The sequence below is a fragment of the Periplaneta americana genome, chromosome 5 (assembly GCF_040183065.1).
Source record: "Periplaneta americana isolate PAMFEO1 chromosome 5, P.americana_PAMFEO1_priV1, whole genome shotgun sequence".
NCBI classification, from domain to species: domain Eukaryota; kingdom Metazoa; phylum Arthropoda; class Insecta; order Blattodea; family Blattidae; genus Periplaneta; species Periplaneta americana.
In genome coordinates this window covers 149,244,533-149,264,800 of record NC_091121.1, presented here as the reverse complement: position 1 = coordinate 149,264,800, position 20,268 = coordinate 149,244,533, and the positions used below count along the sequence as shown (strand labels likewise).

General features: G+C 35.9%; 1 protein-coding gene across 5 annotated transcripts in view; it reads right to left on the bottom strand.

Moving 5' to 3' along the window:
* GEFmeso (Guanine nucleotide exchange factor in mesoderm) overlaps positions 1-20,268 on the bottom strand; it is a 289,315-nt gene that overhangs the window by 6,329 nt on the left and 262,718 nt on the right. For all 5 annotated transcript variants that reach the window (XM_069826660.1, XM_069826661.1, XM_069826658.1 and 2 more), the window contains exons 6-11: positions 18,361-18,511; positions 15,847-16,164; positions 12,710-12,805; positions 12,336-12,465; positions 8,629-8,798; positions 2,982-3,095 (exon numbers count right to left, since the gene is read on the bottom strand). In XM_069826660.1, coding sequence (XP_069682761.1) covers positions 2,982-3,095; positions 8,629-8,798; positions 12,336-12,465; positions 12,710-12,805; positions 15,847-16,164; positions 18,361-18,511 — 979 coding nt within the window. The remainder of the gene's footprint in view (positions 1-2,981; positions 3,096-8,628; positions 8,799-12,335; positions 12,466-12,709; positions 12,806-15,846; positions 16,165-18,360; positions 18,512-20,268) is intronic.

The following is a 20,268-nucleotide window of genomic DNA, read 5'->3' as shown; positions in this document are numbered from 1 at the left end:
ATTGTGTGTGATTTACATATATAATCCAATTGTGTGTGGATTACATATGTAATCCAAATCTGTATGGAAGATAACTAATCAAAACCAATAGCTCATCAGTTTACTGCCATAATGTCGTATGTGCATTTTTCGAAAATTTACAGAGAAAGCGAGGACTCGAATTGGGATCACTGAACATGCGCTGTCATAACCGTAAATGGGAATACTGAGCATGTGCATAGTGTTAAAACTGGAAAAAGGAATACTTAGCATGCCCGGTGTGTTTTGACAAGATTTGGGGGAATGAGCATGCGCTGTGTGTTAAAGTTGTAACTTGGAGGCAAATGTATTCCACTGCTGTTTATAAAGTCAGCACATCCTTTCATGTTGCAGATTAACCCTGTCTTCTGAAGTGTTTGGATTTAAATGTGTGTTTTTAGAGTGGATTACAAATGTAATCCGATTATATGTGGATTACATATGTAATCCAATTATGTGTGAATTATATATGTAATCCAATTATGTGTGTTTTACATATGTAATCCTAATCTGAGTGAAGACAACTGTCACTAATCAAAACTAATAGTTCGTCACTTTACTGCCATAATGTCGTATGTGCATTTTTCGAAAGGAGAGGACTCGAACTGGGATCACTGAGCATGGACAGTGTGTCATAACAGTAGCTTGAAATTCAGAGCATGCGCATTGTGTTAGGATTGAACTTGAAATATTCAGCATGTGCAGTGTGTTATAGCTGTGACTAAGAGACAAATGTATTGCACTACTGTTTATTAAGTTACCACATCCTTTCGTATTGGATATTAACCCTGTTTTCTGGAGTGTTTTGATCTAAATGTGACTTTTTTGTCCGTGTAGGAGTGGGTATGGTTTTAGAGTGGATTACATTTGTAATCCAATTATGTCTGGATTACATATGTAATCCGAATCTGAGTAGAAAACAGCTGATACTAATCAAAACTAATAGTTCGTCACTTTACTGGCATAATGTTGTATGTGCCTTTTCGAAATTTTACAGAGAGAGGACTCGAACTGGGATCACTGTGCATGCGCAGTGTGTCATGAGAGAAGCTTGGAATGCTGAGCATGTGCATAGTGTTAAAAGTGGAACTCGGAATACTGAGCATGCGCAAAGTGTTAACTTGAAATATTCATCCTGCGCAGTGTGTTATAATGGGAACCAGGATTTCTGAGCATGCGCAGTGTGTTCATCTGCAAAGTGTAATTCTGCGCATGCACAGTTTGTCATAACACCTACTTGGAATACTGTGCACGCACAATGTGATATAATGGAATTCGCAATACTGAGCATGCGTAATATGTTGAATCTGGATTTTGAAATGCCATGCATGTGCAGTATGTTAAAAATGGAACTTGGAATATCGAGCATGAGCAATGTGTTTAAACTGAAAGAAGGAATACTGAGAATGCGCAATGTGTTACATCTAGAATCTGAGTACTGAACATGCGCCATTGTTAAAACTGGAATTTGGGATAGTGAGCATGTGAAATGTGTTATAACTGGAACTTGGAATAGTGAGGATGCACGGAGAGAGATAATCTATCTGGGAACACTGAGCATGTGCAGAGTGTGATAAGAGAAGCTTGGAATGCTCAGCATGCGCAATGTGTTAAAACTGAAACTCGGAATACTGAGAATGCGCAATGTGATGAAACTTCTACTTCAAATATTCAGCATGCGCAGTGTGTTAAACTGAAAATTGAAATACTGTGCATGCTCAGGTTTTCGTAACTCGTACTTGGAATACCGGTACTGTGTATGCGCAGAGTCTTATAACTGGAACTCGCAATACTGCTCAAGTTTATTTAGTTTTTCGACCCTGCTAACCAATGCATATTGTTGTATTGAGCACATATTCTCTATAATGTCTGTCTTCTCTTGAATAGTCCTTCGGGAAAATGGATTTAATAATAAAGTTTCAATAACACACAATTCCGAACTCATTGCAATACTTCAAATTAATGTTTAAGAATTAATAATACATGCATTCCGCTCATACAATTACATTGCACTCACAAATCACAGCACATTCCCGCTGTCAATACTGCTCTGTGTAACGTTAAATTGTCGTTGGTGTAGCTCTCGGACCAGAGCTTCAAACAACACATAACAGAAGCATGTGCGCCTAGGACGGACTAAGGAGGAAGGCACTTGCGCGCACATCATATTCTCGCTATTTCTACGTCTTTCCTGTAGCTCCGAGAAACGAGCAAGCGTTGCGATACTTGCGGTGTGCAACCTGTGGATGGTATTAGGCCTATACAATGTTCCAAAAATCAAAATAAATTTTAATGTATGTAATCCCATTTTGAGAAATACACATTCTACGAAAATATTGGGCTTGCGCAGCAAGCATAGCATTCCCTGAGAAATCGCCCCTGGTTGAATCTGGATTTAGGATGCGCAGTGTGTTAAAACTGGAACTTCTAATATCGAGCATGCGCAATGTGTTGAAACTGGAACAAGGAATACTGAGTATGTGCAGTGTGTTTTAACAAGAATTTGGGGGACTGAGCATGCACAGTGTATTAAAGCTGTAACTTGGAGACAAATGTATTCCACTGCTGTACGAGTATATTAAGTTATGACATCCTTTCGTGTTGCAGATTAACACTATTTTCTGTAGTGTTTGGATTTAAATGTGACTTTTTTTGTCTGTGTAGGTGTGTATATGCTCTAAATATTCTAATTACTTTACTACTTCTATTGATGTTTTTACTTCTAGTGGGATGTTATCATCATTGTAGTGATAAAGCTTCTTCTACAGCAGCTAATGTGAAACTGCAGTAACTGTTATAAAGTAAATTTTGACACTTCTTCGGTGCCTTTAGTGTCCCAAGCAGTTGCATTATGGATGAGAATTATGTAGTCCTATAAATATTGTGGATAGTAAGGCAGTAAAATTTATGTGTAACTTCATCCTATAATAGGCAAGATTCATGTGATTCAAACATCTCCATACCTTGATTTTTGCATGAGGTGAAGTGGAACGACGTGACTCATCTCTACTCTCACTGCGGTCACGACTGCTGCTGGAAGCTCTGCGATCTCTTCTTTGGAGCAATGGCAATGTTTGCTGCAATCACATTGTGCACATTTTTAAACTGTTTAACTTTATAATAGGTTTAGTTAATCAGTAAATAAGTCGATTTTCTCTTCCCAAACGGTTACCGACAGCAAAAATCATATTTATAATTTACTTGCATGTTGCAGAATATATCTTACTAAAAGTTAATCATCTCAAATGTTGATAAAATATAAAAATAAACAATGAAAAATAGAAATAAATGTAGTCATTAACGTCTAAGAAAGAAACAATCTAGGCTTTATGAATAGAGCAATAGATCATGGATTGGAAGAGTCTGGGTTTAAGCAAATCTATTCTTTCAGGTAAAGCTCCCTGTAAAGCAGATTTGAATAATTTCAAGGGAAAAATTGTTCCCTTGGTAGAGAGCTGGTACGTTCAACCAGAGGTCCCGGGATCGATACCTGGCCCCGGAACAATTTTTCCCTTGAAATTATTCAAGTCTGGGTTTAAGCCTGTTATAACTTCCAGGATGACACTAGCATTACTCAGCCTCCTACAGAAATGAGTACCTATCAGGTTTTCAGCAGGAGTAAAAGGTCGCTAGAATGTGATGGAATCTTTTTACTTCTAATGCTACAGTCATAAATGCATGACTGAAGTAACGGTTAGCATGCCTGACCGTGAAACGAGCGGGTCCAGGTTCAAATCCTGGTTGGGACAAGTTACCCGATTGGAGTTTTTTCCAGGGGGTAACTTTGTGCTGGACTCTTTTTCCTGGCATTAGCACCATTTCATTCAGATGCTAGATAACCATAACAGTTGATAAAGCGCCATAAAATAACCAATTTACATGCCAGCTTCACCTCCCTGCCTCTCATACGCCTCAAAGCTCTGCAACACTTTCACCTTTTACATGTACCAAAATAATCTACTACAACTCGTGATGAAGTTGCCCCACCAAATCAATCCCATCTAACAAAAGAACAGAGATGAAGCACGAAATTAAATTTTTCTTATCGTTGCATGAGGTGAAAGCAAATTTAAATCGCTAGGAAAGAAAATATTTGGAAGTCCACTTCAAACAAAAACAAAAGAATTTTAAAATAATTTCAGTGTTCAAATGTTTTTGGCAACCGAACTAAACACCAGGTCCTTTCTGGGAATAAAAAGTTATCTGGGAGTAGTGCTCATTTTATCACGACCTATTCCCCATTCACAATATCTTTATATATCTTCAACTATGCAGTATGCTGCAAGCATAGTTCAAGCTGTGGCAGAGCAATGATATGGGTTTGTCGTCAAGTTACTCTGTACAGATAATCATTATTTATTCATTAATTCATTCACAGCTTTCTGACCAAGAGTAGGTCTTTCATTGCAAACCCAGCATTCTCCAATCTTCTATATTTTCCGCCTTCGTCTTAGTCCTGCATACGATTCATATATCTTAATGTTGTCTATCATCTGATATTATTGTCTGTCCCAAACTTTTCTCCTGTTCACTATTCCTTCCAGTGCATCCTTCAGTATGTAGTTTCTTTTTAGCTAGTGACCCAGTGAATTTCTTTTCTCTTCCTGATCAGTTTCAGCATTATTCTTTTTTCACCACTCTTTCTACAACAGCTTCATTTCTTATTCTGTCTGTCAATTTCACACTCCCCATTCTTTCACATTTCAAATGCTTTTAGTAGTTTTTCTTCACTTCATCGTAATATCCATACTTCTATCCCATACAATGCCACACTCCACACAAAGCACTTCACTAGTCTTTTTCTTAGTTCTTTTTCCAGGGGTCCGCAGGAGATGCTCCTTTTCTATTAAAAGCTTCCTTTGCTATTGCTATCCTCCCTTTGATTTTCTAGCAGCAGCTCGTGTTACTACTTGAAATACATCCAAAATTGTAGAGATATCCAAAACATATTTTAGAAACGAATTGAAGAGGTGGATTCAGTGGCGGCTCCTGCATATTTCTTAAGAGGAGGAAAGAAGTTAACAGCGCAAAATGACACCTTCTTGAGAGAAACATGCTACAAATTAGCCTACATGCATACATGTAAGACCAGGTAGTGTTAGGGTTGGCCTTCCCTTTTGTATAGCAATAATCTGTTTTTCTAAACTGAGTTTCCTAAATTGTCCAAAATATAATATGTTTTCACTTACATTCGTTGTTGAATAATTGCAAAAATTAACAATTACAAGGAAATTCACACCTTGCAGCATTTTTCACGCACACTACAGCATCAGACGTGTTGGAAGAGACCAGCTACTAGCACGTAACCAGAACCGTTTTATGTAAATGGGAATGAAAAATAATCTGTTAGGAAAGCGAGAACACTGCACCCACCCACGTGGTCTGTGTTGCCACATGTACATTTTACAAGTTCAGTATCACATGCTTTTGAAGAATGTCAGTTCTTGTAAAGTCATACTACCATTATTGTTCAAAGCTGCCGGAGGCCGATTAATTTTTTTATGTTAAAAATAATGTACTTTGCAGTACTTTCAATTTCAAATATATTTGTACAAAACTGACAACTTTCCTGTTGTCCTGTCTAGTAGACAATGAATGGAAGTGAATTTCAGGAGCCAAAAACATCTGCGATACTAACGTAGAACTACTTCCTCTTTGTTTTATATAAATCCAACTTCAACTTTCAGATATCCTTGAAAGTTTCAAACCATGAATAGTAGCTTATATAAAGTGCAATGAATAATGTATTTTGATTTATAATTTTAAGAAAGTTTATATGGTGTCTTTTATAGCTTTGCGTTGAAACTGCTTTTATTGTGTCTCCTCCTAGAGGTGTTATAGTCTGGTTGAATGCAGCATCGTTAGATGACAGAGGTAGCGAGCTTGCTGCAAGACCAGTCGGTTTCTATCCCGCCCATGCACTGATTCAGAGGAGGATCTCCTCCCTATCCATTCATTTACTTGCTTTAAAACTCTGCTTCCTTCTCTGGCCGTTAGCGCGCTGTTGTCTATGTGTGTTAACTGCAGTAAAGGAGGAATGGATTGGCTTTCCTCCACACAAACAATCTCGCATCCATCTCACAGTTTTCTAGCAGCACATGAGTGTGCGTCGTTTAAAACTCGATCAACCGAGGTTTTCTTATAGCTGTGAACTTAAAAATTATCGAATCTTCCTCGAATTTCAAGGCATATATTTCATTTGGTATTTACTTTCAAAAGAAGAAAAATGTGAGGAGGACGTTCCTCCCTTCCCTCCCCCGAGGAACCACCACTGGGTGCATTCTAAACTAGCGTAAGTCCAAATGACAAGTTATGGGAAAAATGACAAAAACTGATAAAATAAATGTGACACCCTTAGATCCATTTGAAAAAACATATGCAGACACTAAGTTAAGACTTTAGAGAGTCAGTTATATATTTTTTTTTTCAATTTCAGTCAGTTGAACGAATCTGTCTGAAAAGGATTCAGTATCTGTCGTAATTTTAAAGCTTAATCACATCACTAAATAAATGAAAGAGCTCTGATAAATAGTATTATATATATGACTACTTGAAGATGGGGTATTTCTACCATTATTTTGCATGCGATAAGTAGGAATATTCCTTAACAAACTGCTATTCAAAGTATTTAAATGTTCGAAAATATCAGCAAGGAAGGCCAGTCTAAGAAGTCAAAGAGAATTGGAAAATAAGTTTTTTTTATGTTCCGATTTCTCTTCTTGCAGATACAAGTACATTATAAGTTCTGCTCACTCTTTTCAACACGTTACCTCTTCTTATTTCCATATGATGTAGAAGATTTTCATATAACCAACCCTGTCTTCACAGATGAAAATACGAGTTTGAAACGTTCTTCCTTTGTTAGAATTCATCACATTAACGACAGATTTTAAAACACAATCCATTCAAGATGATAATTATTTTGATGCAAGAGCTTCTTGATGATGGCATTTGGAGTTATCTCTTGTAATCCGACAATGAGAAACTTTAATGTCCCATCATTTTGTGTTACTGTTGCATCACTGCTTCTGTTTTGGTCGTTCTTTGGGTGGTATCCACTAGTTGTGAGTAATTATCGTTGTTTTCGATTTTACAGATTTGTATTTCTCGAATGAGGTGAGCTGGTCAGTTGTAGGGTATTGTAATCAAAAGTCTCGCCAAAAAGTGGGTCACGTCTTCAAAACGTTTGGGAACACTGCACTAGACTATTATTTCCTTTGTTTACAATTCGGTAGGTCAAGGCAGAATTTTGTCAATTGAAGGAATTGAATATTCGAAATACAGTGCGATCGAAAAGTCCCTTCATAGCTCCATTAGTTCTAGTAATCCTCAGAAAGTTGGCACTTCCCCATTAATTCCGGTTTGACAACCTCACATCCTCACTCCACCATATGCTTAGAGGCCAGTGTTGCCACTTGAATTCTCTGTCTAGTGGATTCTCGCCTACAGCATGGCTACACAAGCATTGCGGAGAGACTTCTCGATCGCACTGTATAAATCATGTATTTTTCGTCGAATATCTGTTTTTCCATGAATTCGTCTACTTGAAGTCAAAATGTCTTTGATTTTGGTTTAATTTTACATTGTAATTTTAGCATTTATGGGATTTTGTGCTTCACTGTTATCAGAGAAGTATGTCTATTATAATTATTTTAATGCATGAACTACACAGCTTTAAATTCAAATTTCTCATAACAGTGAAAATTCGTCTAGTGTGCTGTATGTTAAAATCACACATTTTTCTCTCGAACAGCAGCTGGCAGTTCAGCTACCTGCTATTTCGGAAATATTGCTTGGAATAGGACATACTTTTTTAATTAATTACTTAACAATGCTGTATCAAGTGCAATGTTACCTGGAGTCTGTGGAACAGGCGATCACGAGACGTTATTTGGTAAGATGATTCCAAAGATTTTCCATGGAATTACCTTATATTCGCCTTACACTTGGAGAAAAAACCAGAAAAAAATCCCAGCCAGGTAATAAGTCCACGTGGAATTCGAACCCACGTCCAAGTGCAGCCTCGAATCAAGATTCTGATTAACTACCACTCAGACTGTGCCAGTGGCTATGATATTACAGGTGAATCAGAACAAGTGCAGCACTTCCAGAACAAGAGGAATTTACCCCATCTCTGCTGTTCAACAAGTCGCATAGTATGAACTGCTTTCTGTTGCTCTCAGTCAACAGAAAAACAGTCATTATCAGCAACTGAATGGGACTTACCATTGGTTTTTAATGGACAAAAAATTTTCTCCGGCATCAGGGATCGAACCCAGGTCCCCAGTTCTACACACTGTGTGCTATAACCTCTGAGCTATGCCGAGGCTCAATCCACAGCAACGGATCAAATCTTTCTTCTTTTAGAGCATCCAGTGCGTAGAACTGGGGACCTGGATGCGATCCCTGACACCGGAGTGAATTTTTCTTCGTTAATAAAAATGGTAATCATAACAGATAATTCTGTAGGACCAAAAATGAATCTTTAGGTATATTGGAACTTGCTTTGACTTACTCTAAAGATGTTCTGTACACATTATAATATCGATATCCAGAAAACACGAAGTTCCACATCCCTGTCTTCTATAATATTTCCACAACTATACATACCTGTGTGCCTGCTGTGGTGCCTACATCTGATTTTCTGCTACGTCGGAGATGATATCGATATCGTAGTCCTGTTTCTGACTTTCTTCGGTCTCTCTCTTGTTTTCTTTTTTCCAGATATTCAGGTGCAGAATGTTGACGCTTTGGAGTTGCTTTGTCCGCCATTATCTCATCTGTTGTCAGAAATACAATTTTCAATATAATAGCACCATGAAGTGTACTTTTTATAAGAAAGAAAATTAACTATTTAGGATGCGCCAGTATATAAAATAAATTAAATTAATACACAAATAAAAACTACATAATTATACAAAAATTAGTCCTAAATAGAGAAAAGCTACAAAACAATTAATTATACACTTCTACATTATTATTCTGAGCGAACTATTTATCCCACAATCGTGTAATATACACGAATCATTGGGGAAAATGTTCAAGTTTTAAGTCTCGAGTTACGGTATAGAAAATTAATGTGACCAACGTATTTCAGAAGACAGACATCAAGTCGAGAGGTTAGTAATTGTTATACTCACTCTATCACATACTCTTCATGGATCTTACCAGTTTATGTGTCCATTGATATACACTACTGGTCAAAAGTTTTCGATCACCTATCACAACTATGGATTTGTGATTAAAACAGGGATTTCGTTTTAAATATTCTATCATATCATAATGCTAGAGAGAGGAGATATTTATTTTGTTGGTCTATTTAGTTTTTCCGATGTGTTTGTACAGTAGTGGCAAGAAAAACCGGACTGACCCTTGTAGCTGATTTCAGAGCCTTGTTCACTCCAGAGCACGATAGACTGGTAACTAGGACTTTCATGGTTCGAATCCTGCCTGAGAAGGAAACTCTTTTTTGTTCCTTATTCAAATTTATTCCCAATACTTTTCGATTGCAGCAATATTTTATTACTTAATTAACTTATTAATTTTACCAGCAATCGAGAAGTATTGGGAATACATTTGAATAAGGAACAAAAAAAAGTTTCCTTCCCAGGCAAGATTCGAATCACGAAAGTCTTAGTTACCAGGCTATCATGCTCTGGAGTGAACAAGGCTCTGAAATCAACTACAAGGGTTGGTCCGGTTTTTCTTGCCACTACTGTACATTGAAATAAAGTATATAGTTGTTTTCATAGCTGATCGAAAACTTTTGACCGGTAGTGTAATTCCTTACGATTTTGTGATATTGTTTATAGACTATACCTATCCTTTACAGACACTCTGAGGTCGAAAGGCTGAAATGTAAAGGCAAGAACAAGTTCCTAAAGAGCAGGTCACTGATAATACCGGTAACAATTCCTACCAATCATTGATGAAGAGGAATTTCATTCATATTAACGCAAAGAAGATGTGGAAAACCAGCATCCTGCTGCAAAATTAATCTTCGAGTCTTTAACTCAGCCAATTCACAAACATGGCCAGGTAAACAGTTGTTGTGATCATATTTATGGTGAAGAAAAATAACAGTTTATCTGCATTCAGAAAGTGAAGAGAAATAAATTTGCATTTGGTGAATTCCATTCATTCTCCAGTATTTGGTGTGAATTTTGAGTCTCCAGATACAGTATATAATAATTCTTCTTACTGCTTTTACTTCTTTGTAAAGCAAAAGGATTCGAGAATTTTTGCTCTCAGACTCTTTATGGCTACTTGCTGAATATCTATCCAAAGTTGTTCTTGCCTTATATTATCCATATGGTGCACTGTTAGCCGAATGTCTAGAGCGTCGGCTTTCCACGTCGGTAACATGGGTTCGAATCCCGATAAGAACTGGAATTTATGGAGAACAAAGACTGTGTTCAACGGTAGATTTTTGCGGGGTACTCCTATTTCTTCTACCAACATTTCATCATTCCTCCATTAATCATTATAATATAATGTAACACTATATTATAGTGTTACATAGTTCGCCTCCTATGATGCACTAAGAGCAATGCCTTCGTGGCAGTTGAAAGAACTACTAGCTTTGGTACGTTGCCTACTAGATGGGGACACTTGGACGAATGACCCAAGTCAAATACCCAAATACAGATATATTATCCATATTATTCCTCTTCAGGTTTTTTCCAAAATCTGCTTTGTGATAAATTAATTTGTGTTGTCATAAACTTTCATTTCTTTCCTGATAATCTTACATTTATGGTCAGTCAAAGCTTGCAGTCTGAATTATGTTGTTGTTATCTAATGCCGGGCTTTGGCAACGAAGCCATTAGCGTTCTTGCTTTCCAATATTTCTCTGTGGTGGATCCATCAGGTAGAACTTCACAGGTTTTCTAGATGATCTTCAGTCATTTCTTCTTCTTTGTTGCATAGAGGGCAATTTGGATTTGTGTAAATTCCTATTTTATTCAAGTGTTTGGCCAAATAATCGTGTTCTGTAAGCAGTCTTAATTTTGCTACTGCAGATTTACGTGGGATTTCTGGAATAATTTTTGTTTTTTTTTTTTTATTAAAATGTTCCATTTTTTATCATTGGCTTTGGTACATAGTGCTTGGTTTTGCTTGATTTTATATTTATTTTTAATTAGTCTTTTGATGGATGTAAAAGGTAGGCTTGTATTTGTATTCTGAATTAAATTGGATCCTTTTTTGGCAAGAAAGTCAGCAGTTTCATTTCCAGCAATTCCGCAATGTGCAGGTATCCATTGCAATTGAATTCTTTTCTTAGTCCCCCTTTCGGATCTCCGGGCGGGGACATCTGCAGGACGTCATTTACAGAACATCCTTAAAATTCTCCAATGGAACGCAGGAGGACTTACACAGAGCAAAAAAGCAGTCCGAATTATTGTAATGATTATCTCCTAGGGCTTATATGCATAGATCTGACATTGAGTTGAATGTCGAAATTTTGTTTTGATTCACTAAATCTAGATGAAATATTGTTCTGGCGCAGTGCCAGTCTTTTTACATAAATGGTAATGATTATCTCCTAGGGCTTATATGCATAGAGAAGCATAGATTTTACATTGAGTTGAATGTCGAAATTTTGTTTTGATTCACTAAATCTAGATGAAATATTGTTTTGGCGCAGTGCTAGTCTTTTTACATGAATGGTAACCCACCTCACTGTGTTCTGTAGACAATGATTACAATAATAAGGAAAAGTATTCACTTTTTTATGTAAGGAGGATACAGAATGTTTCCTACTATCGATTGCCATTTCTATAGTAAATCCCTGACCATATATATCAGATTGAGCATTTTCACGTTATATAATGGCAACATATAAAAGAGAACAACCACTACGATTTTCACTGTCGAAAATAATCTTTTGGTAATGACCACTAGATGGAACCACTGCTACAAGCTATTATCCATGCAATTCAATCAGGGTTTTAACGTGACTTCTTTTGCAGTTGCTAGATGGCAGCATAGGAAATTGATAAAAGTTGGTGTCTTGAAAGCACATTAGGCTGATCAATCTGTTTTATGTGGTCAGGGAGTAAATTCGCCACTGGGAAGCATGTTTAAAATTTCATTTTACATTTCAGTTCCTGTTATTATTATATAACTGTTGCCATTCTTTTTGAATACCCTATAGAAATCGTCGTCATCGTCATCTTTATCATCATTCAATCCATATTCGTTGATCTATGATTAGTCTACCTATTCATAATTACACGTTTCCCACATATTTCTGAACTAATTAACTATTCCAGTCTGAAATTCTAAATTTGTATGTACAGCATTATTATACTTACCATCTGTACGATTTTGTCCCAGTTCCATAACAAGTTGACGAGCATGTGAAGGAATCACTGCATTATAATTCTCTAGTATCACTCGTTTCAACTGTAGTGTCCATTCTCGTTTTTGTTCCAGATTGCGTGCCTAGAACAATAAAATCATCAGAAGTACTTAATTTAATTCCTTGTTCATTTTCTCAACGTGCGTGTAATTGTTTCCCTAGGTTTTCGTATCTACAAGCATGTAACAAAACTGCTTAAAGTGAGATCATGACAGATAAATGGCAAAGTTACAAAAAGAACAGGTTGTATGACGCCCATAAAAAGGCAATTATTTACATCTACGTCCACTCATATCAAAAGCTTTAAAGTGCAGGATACTACTTTACCTGAAGTGTATACTGCAATCTTGGGTTATCAAACGGAATGACATGGAAACTCAAAGGCTCCCCAGGAACACTTTCTATCAGCATCAAATTTGAGCACTGTAACATTAAAACATTGATTACAATATTAACTTCCAATTCAGTACTGGTTTGATGTCACTATACAGAAGCCAAAGTACTATGTGTAATCCCTTATTTTCCTGAATCACGACTACCAAATCAGCGGCAAAGCTCTTAAGAGGCTTTTGAGACTTAGTCTACCCAAAAAATTTGAGTTATTATACCTAGTTACAGTAGGCTGTAAGTTCGTAATAACAATATATTGTAACACTTGGTTGTAGTCCGATCCTTCCATATATTAAGTTCACTGTTGGCAGTCATTCCAGTATGGAGAGAGCAGTGCAAGCAGCGAGGCTTAAAGCAAAATCCTCTAAAGGCATGGCTTCACCTTGACTCGCAAGCTTGAGGGGGGACTGGGGATGGGATATCGATTCGCTATATATCTGTATGAGATGAAGCTAGCCTTCCATCACAATATTATGTCGCGTTATACTGATGTTCTCTGACAGTGCTGCATTGTTGAGTTTAGTTTAATCAAGAGTGCATGCATGTGTGTGTGTGTATGTGTGTGTGTTTTTTACATATTAATTTTGTGTAAAATGGCTCATACTAAGAGAACATTGAGGTCATTATTTGTAGAATTAATAGAGAAACCGTTTTCAAGTTGGATCAAAGAACATACATATTCATTCTTGATTTACACAATTTTAACATTTGAATACCGGTATCACTAATGATATTATTACACTTGTTAAATTAACAATTAAATATCTTCACTATGTTAAAATAATATTTAAACTTGTAGTACTGCCTTATATTTAACACAGTGAAGATATTTAAATTGTTAATTTAACAAGTTTAATAATATCATTAGTGAGGAACGTAGAGTAAAACCCCGTTTTCAAGGAATAATCTGTTAAGTCCCTGCCAAATTACCATAAGAATAATGTAATGAATTTCCACTTTTAAAGAAACTGATATAAGGTCTTCACCATGGTCAAAGCAAAACAACTTAAACTGAGAAGTGGAAAGAGGTCCAAGACTTCAAATACAGAGTTAGTTCAACATAACCTTACAACAACAAATGTATGAACATAAACGGAATAGGGAACTATGGCAGTGTTGAATGAAATTTAAAATTTGGTTTTGGACATTGTGTGGAAAGTTTCACCATTAATTCAAGGGGTTGAAGAAGTCTGATTCCCTGGAATAAATTATTGATGATGAAAATAATGTTGACATTCAAGATACAGAAGCTACTGGTACTTCAGTATTTCACACAAGCAGTAAACGTATGCCTATGCCTACAATGCAGAATGAGAACCACCACAGGCAAGATGCAGGCTATGTTTTTCCTATATTGGTACACGTCTAAATTAATTTTATACTGACATTATTGTATATTAAGTTAGTTCATTTATACTTTGATAATAATCACATTGAGAAATCTGTTGTAAATTTATTGTTATAATAATAATAATAATAATAATAATAATAATAATAATAATAATAATAATAATAATAATAATAATAATAATAATAATAATAATAATAATATTATTATTATTATTATTATTATTATTATTATCATCATCATTGTATAAACAAATGTCAGAAAATTAAAAGATGGGTTGTAGAAAACACTTCAAGTCATAACTTTTTACAAAAGAAGACAAAACATTCTTTCATTAAATTGATATAAGTATCAAATCCAAACTTTATTCTTAGCCTACACACCCTTCCACATCACACTTGAATAACATGAAACTCATCATCGATTTCTGGATCACTAGACCACATTCAGAAAACTTGCAACTTGTATCTACTTTGACACCCAACTTTGGACTAGTATACTTTCACTATTAATGTCATTGCTTCCTACAAGTAGTAGTTATTTATGCAACAAAACACCTGTACACTGGCCTGAAAATATTTGTAACATTAGCTGATGCAGCTTGTTACCTGTAACGTGCAGTAGTAGTTTTATGAAACACAATCCTGTAAAACTAGAAAAGATGACAAGTCAAACACTAGTATTACAAGACTATTAGCTTTTATGAAACAGGGCCCTTGTGTTAAAAGTTTAGTCATACTATGATCCACAATCTAGTTACCAGTACGAAATTTCGACAGACAGAAAGTGTTATAGATAGGAGGCACAAAAATCAGCAGAGTCCTCATCAGAGAGAATTTAGATGACATTATTTATCACACAGAAAAGTCCTTATTATAAACCTGAGACAATTTGCTTTTGGGAATGTTCTCTGGATATGATACGGGCATTTTGCTGGGTAATATGTATGGTGGAGCTGCCACAATACCGATAAAAGTAGTTAGAACATCTCAATAGTATGGACGACTGTGACATTTCAAAGATACTAATGCATATATTACGTTATAAACCAACGGTACCAATATAACGAAATGTGGGGTGTTCGAAAAAGTGCTGGAGTGACCAATTTTAGACATTTCCAAGATCGAAACAAACCAAAGATGGTTTAAGTTGTTGTTGTTGTTGTTGATGATGATGATGATGATGATGATGATGATGATGATGATGATGATGATGATGATGATGATGATGATGATGATGAAAATTCCCTTCGCAAATCCTTTTGATGTTTAGTGCAACAATTTTTAATTACGTTCATGATGGAGATATACTCATAGACCCACATCTTACTGTGTTCTCGGATGAGGTTTGATTTCATCTCATGGTTATGTCTATCCACAAAACAAACGTTTTGACATTTCTGTTTTAAAATAGCTGTAATTGAAGTTTTAAATGGACAACATTTTTTTATTACGTTACCTTTTTAAAGTTCTAATTACCGGTAGTTTAAATTTAAAATACCGTTTTATGTTAAAAAACACACGAGTCCGGTCCACATGTAGTGACACGTCAAATAAACGCACTAATACAAATCCCTTCCATATAGTTTGATGATGATAATCTCTCCATTGACAGTTCATTGAATAGTAAATCAACAATTCAATGATGTCGGATATAACCTAAAATCTATCATACTTATATCAATTACAAAGGAATGTGAATCTTGTGCAACAGAAACATAACTCACCATAATATGAGTTTTGTAACTGAGAATTCCCTCTTCCTTCTTTTTGGTAATTAGCAACATGCGATCAAAGAGGAATGCATGCCGCAGAGCTTTTGCTCCATACATTCGGAATGCTCCCTCAGCACAGAGTTCTCCGAACGTGGTCAAGTCTTCACCTTCCCAGCCATACAGAAGACTCTGAATCTCCTGGACACGCACTGCATGTTCGTGCTTCCTCTTCATATTGTTGATGTGATGAGCCATTCCTGTCATTGCTGACAGAGCATCCACTATGTCTTTGTATCCCTCTGCTTCATACACATAATGCTTCACTATGTTCTGCAAAAAATGTATTCCGCAACTGAATTTAGTAAAAAAAAAGTCTGGTTCTGTAGAGATGATTATACAAATAAAATTTAAAAAGTAACTATGCTTTAAAAGGCCATTATAAATACAATATAAGAAGGCTAATAAAACAAAGATTGGAACTCGAAACCAAAAGCAGTAGAAGAAAGTGTTGTTATAACCAGAGAAATAAGAACAAGACTACAAAATGGAGTGAAAGATTAGGGAAACATTACTAAATTTGAAAGTAGCAAGAGGAAAGACTACTGGTGTACTGGTGTACAAAGGGAAGGGTACATTTACTTATGACATGGCAATATAGAACACAATTATTTCTATTAAATAAAAGATATAAAATTTGGAAGTACACCAGATGAGAGTACTGAAACCTTCATTCACTGTAAAATGATTAAAACATGAAAATAATGTTGTAAAGAAATACAGTATGAAATTTATATAAAATCGCAAAAAAAATTAAATTCACCAGAAACAAAGTGAAAGGTACAAGTAGAAAGAATATAGGAAAGCAGTTATGGAAATTGGCATTGAATTACGAACCTACTAGGAGAAGAAACAGAAGTCATACCAAACAACGCTGAAGAGTTAATTTTTTTAAAGATAATAATTGATAGTATAGGCTTCATAAGCCAAGAGTCGACAATTGGAGGAGAGGAGGAGGAGGAGGAGGAGGAGGAGAGGAAGAAAAAGAAGAAGAAGAAGAAGAAGAAGAAGAAGAAGAAGCGAAGTTAGATGCAATAATTTTTCAAGTTCAAAACATATAGATGTGCTTTATGTTGTAGGAGATATATTTCTGTATTCCAGAAATAACATTACTATTTTAAACTTTTATAGGACTACTATATATTATCTGGTTTCTAACAGCAATAACATATCCAACCTCTCATTGAGGTTCAGTCAGATACATCTATTATCAGGCAGTACATCTCACTTGACGATGTATGTCAGAGAAAAAACAATTGTATACATCTGAAGTCTGATTAGTGAGCTATGTTACTAGTTAGTGACGTGTGACATGAAGGGGGAAAGGAACTGGCCACCCTACCCCATTATCTCCTGGCTTTGTTGCCTCATGAGTGATGCCTTAATGGTGCCACTTATGAGGTTCCAACCAGTCTTCAGACTGTTTACTAAACATAATATAATGATCCAATAATCTCTGTTAAAATGCCAAAATTATTGAATTCAAACAGTGACGCAGTGAAATAATAATGTTTTTATTAACGTTTGTTAATATAGAATATACAGGGTGTAACAGAACCTCACTGACAAACTTTGAGGAATGATAGGAGGTCACATAGAGAGGATAATTTTTTGTTAAGGAATGTATGCTCAATCACACGTCCTTTAGGAACTATGCATCCAGAAGTTAGATATCCAGTATTTCTTTTTTACAGAAATGAAATTTAATTTTCCATGCATGTTTTGACAATTTACAACAACTGTTAAAATACATACCCTGTTACAGTACCTCATTACATTTTTGACACCTTAGAAGCATTCATCATGCAACTCTGTTAAGCATGGCAGTGTTGTGTTGGATTATTAGAAGGTAAGACGGATTGAAGATGCTCCAGACAGACCAATATCAAACTACAGCAGTGTAACAGAAATGATAAGGACTTAAGGCGCACACTTATGCAACATACATGATGCGGAATGCACTTCTAAAACAGATGCATAAATCATGAAGGACATGTTATCGAGCATAATATGTTCTTTAACAAAAAATGACCCTCTTTTTGTGATCTATCATTCCTCAAAGTTTGTCAGTGAGGTCCTGTTACATCCTGTATAAGCATTTGATAGGCTATATATCTGCAGTGCTTGGGAAAAGTGACATAAGTCAGTTTTCACAAACCTTTTTTGATAATTTATTGACAATTTACACTGGTTTATGTCGATTTGATTTTTTTTCTGTATGAATTATTGTAATGGGAGGAATACCTATGTATTTTTTTCCAAGCGAACAGATGTTCCGTAAGTTGTCAATAAATTATCAAAAAAGGTTTGTGGAAACTGACTTGTGTCACTTTTCCCGAGCACTACAGATATAATACCTTCCAAAATCTTGTTCTTATATACAACTGTTGATATCTCGGCAAAATCTTTTGAAACTGACAACGATGATGCTGAATACATTCTGTATAAATTTGTCGACATTATACATACCTGAAGCAATAGATGATACTTGAGGATCCTTTGTACTGGTTTTAAAAGATATGATCCTAGTGGCAGGGTGTGTTGCAAAGCTGACTGCCTTTCACGAAATAACCTCACGGTTGCTTCTTGCCTCATGAGTTCCGTAAGAACTGACACAGTCCTGGAATAGGATTATTGTTATTGTTATTATTATTATTATTTTTATTATTATTACTAATACCACTACAACCATCACTGCTATTTAATCTCTGAGATTTATATTAATCTGAATGAGCGACCCGACAGCAGGTTTTTATCTCAGGAAGACAAAACAATTCCTTGATACTCATGGTGTTAAATTTTAATTATATCATTCTGAATTGATTATCACTCCCCTGTATTTTTTTAAGGAAACCAACATACATGGAAAATATATATACTCGTGAACTCAATATGTTTAAAAAATCCACAATGTAATATATCCTTAAATGTTAAAGATAGGCAAAACAATTCCTTGATGCTCATGGGGTTAATTTTTAAAGACATCATTCTGAATTGATTATCACTTCCCCAGTATATTTTCAGGAAACCAACATACTCGTAAATTCAATATGTTAAAAAAAATCTACACACTACACAATGTATCCTTAAATGTTAAAGAGAGGCAAAAGAATTCCTTGATACCCATGGGGCTAATTTTTAAGAACATAATTTTGAATTAATTATCACTCCCCCAGTATTTTTAAGGAAACCAACGTACAGAGAGAAAGAGGGGGGAGAGAGGGAGGGAGGGAAAGAGGGAGGGAGAGAGAGGGAGAGGGAGGGAGGAAGGGAGAGAGAGAGGGAGAGAGAGAGAGTGTGTACCCACTTCACTTGCGTGATTCAGGTTTCGCATATTGCGGATAGATGGCAGAACTGTGAACCATTTCCAAGTTGCACACCACTTCATCGGGCCACACATTGCATTATATTTTTATCTGTGGAGTTATGTCGTGTAGTAGAGAGAATCTATGTTTAAGTGTTCGTATAAGTGTAGTGTAAGATGATGGGAAAAGGGGAAACCCGGTGATGGCACGTAACCTACTCCTGTCGAATAGCACCAAGGGAGCAGCCAGGCTTAATGCCCCAGTCCGATGGACGAATCACTATCAACAGTGACATATGCCTTCTATTGATATGCACTGTGGAGAGATTTGGGATTTAACCCAGGCATATTGATGCATAATCTAGTGATTAGAAGTTGTGCACCACCTGTCTAGTATCAAGGTAGAAATTTTAAACGAAAATCTCAGACCCTGCCGAGAATCGAACCCAGGCTGGTTAGTCTGGAGGCAGACACGCTACCACAGAGCTACTCGGCAGACCTCATAATATAATGTCAACACAAAAGAAAATTTATAAAGTGAAAGTGAAATAACCTTGGAGATTGAAAGGGACGATAAGGTACATTTAATGAATAGAAAGCCTATATTATATTTTGTGATTAATTGCATGGTTAATTAGAAAATTAAGTTGGAAGTTCCAGCAGTCTGGCAATCTCGTCGCTAAAAGTCTCCTTTCGTATTGCAAAACAGATGTAAGAGGTCAACGGACACAGCATACATGTCCTGCCTTGTGCTCCCTTCTCTAGCAACAATGTTGCAATGTGAATTGCATCATTCAGCAGTTTGAAATGAGTGTTTTTAAACTAAATTTACACGAAAACCGCACACGTTATTGAAATACGACAAAGGGATAAATAATTCTTCATTAGATTTTCTATCGATATGAACAAAAATCACGATCCAATTCGCAATAGTTACCAAATAAAAGGGTGTTAAACATTTGGGAGAAAACATTTTTTTCTGAGAATACTATGAACTTTCCACCAATATGGTATTACAGTTTTTTGTTACATATAACATGAGCCATTCACTCTAAAAATCTGCAGGGTTATTT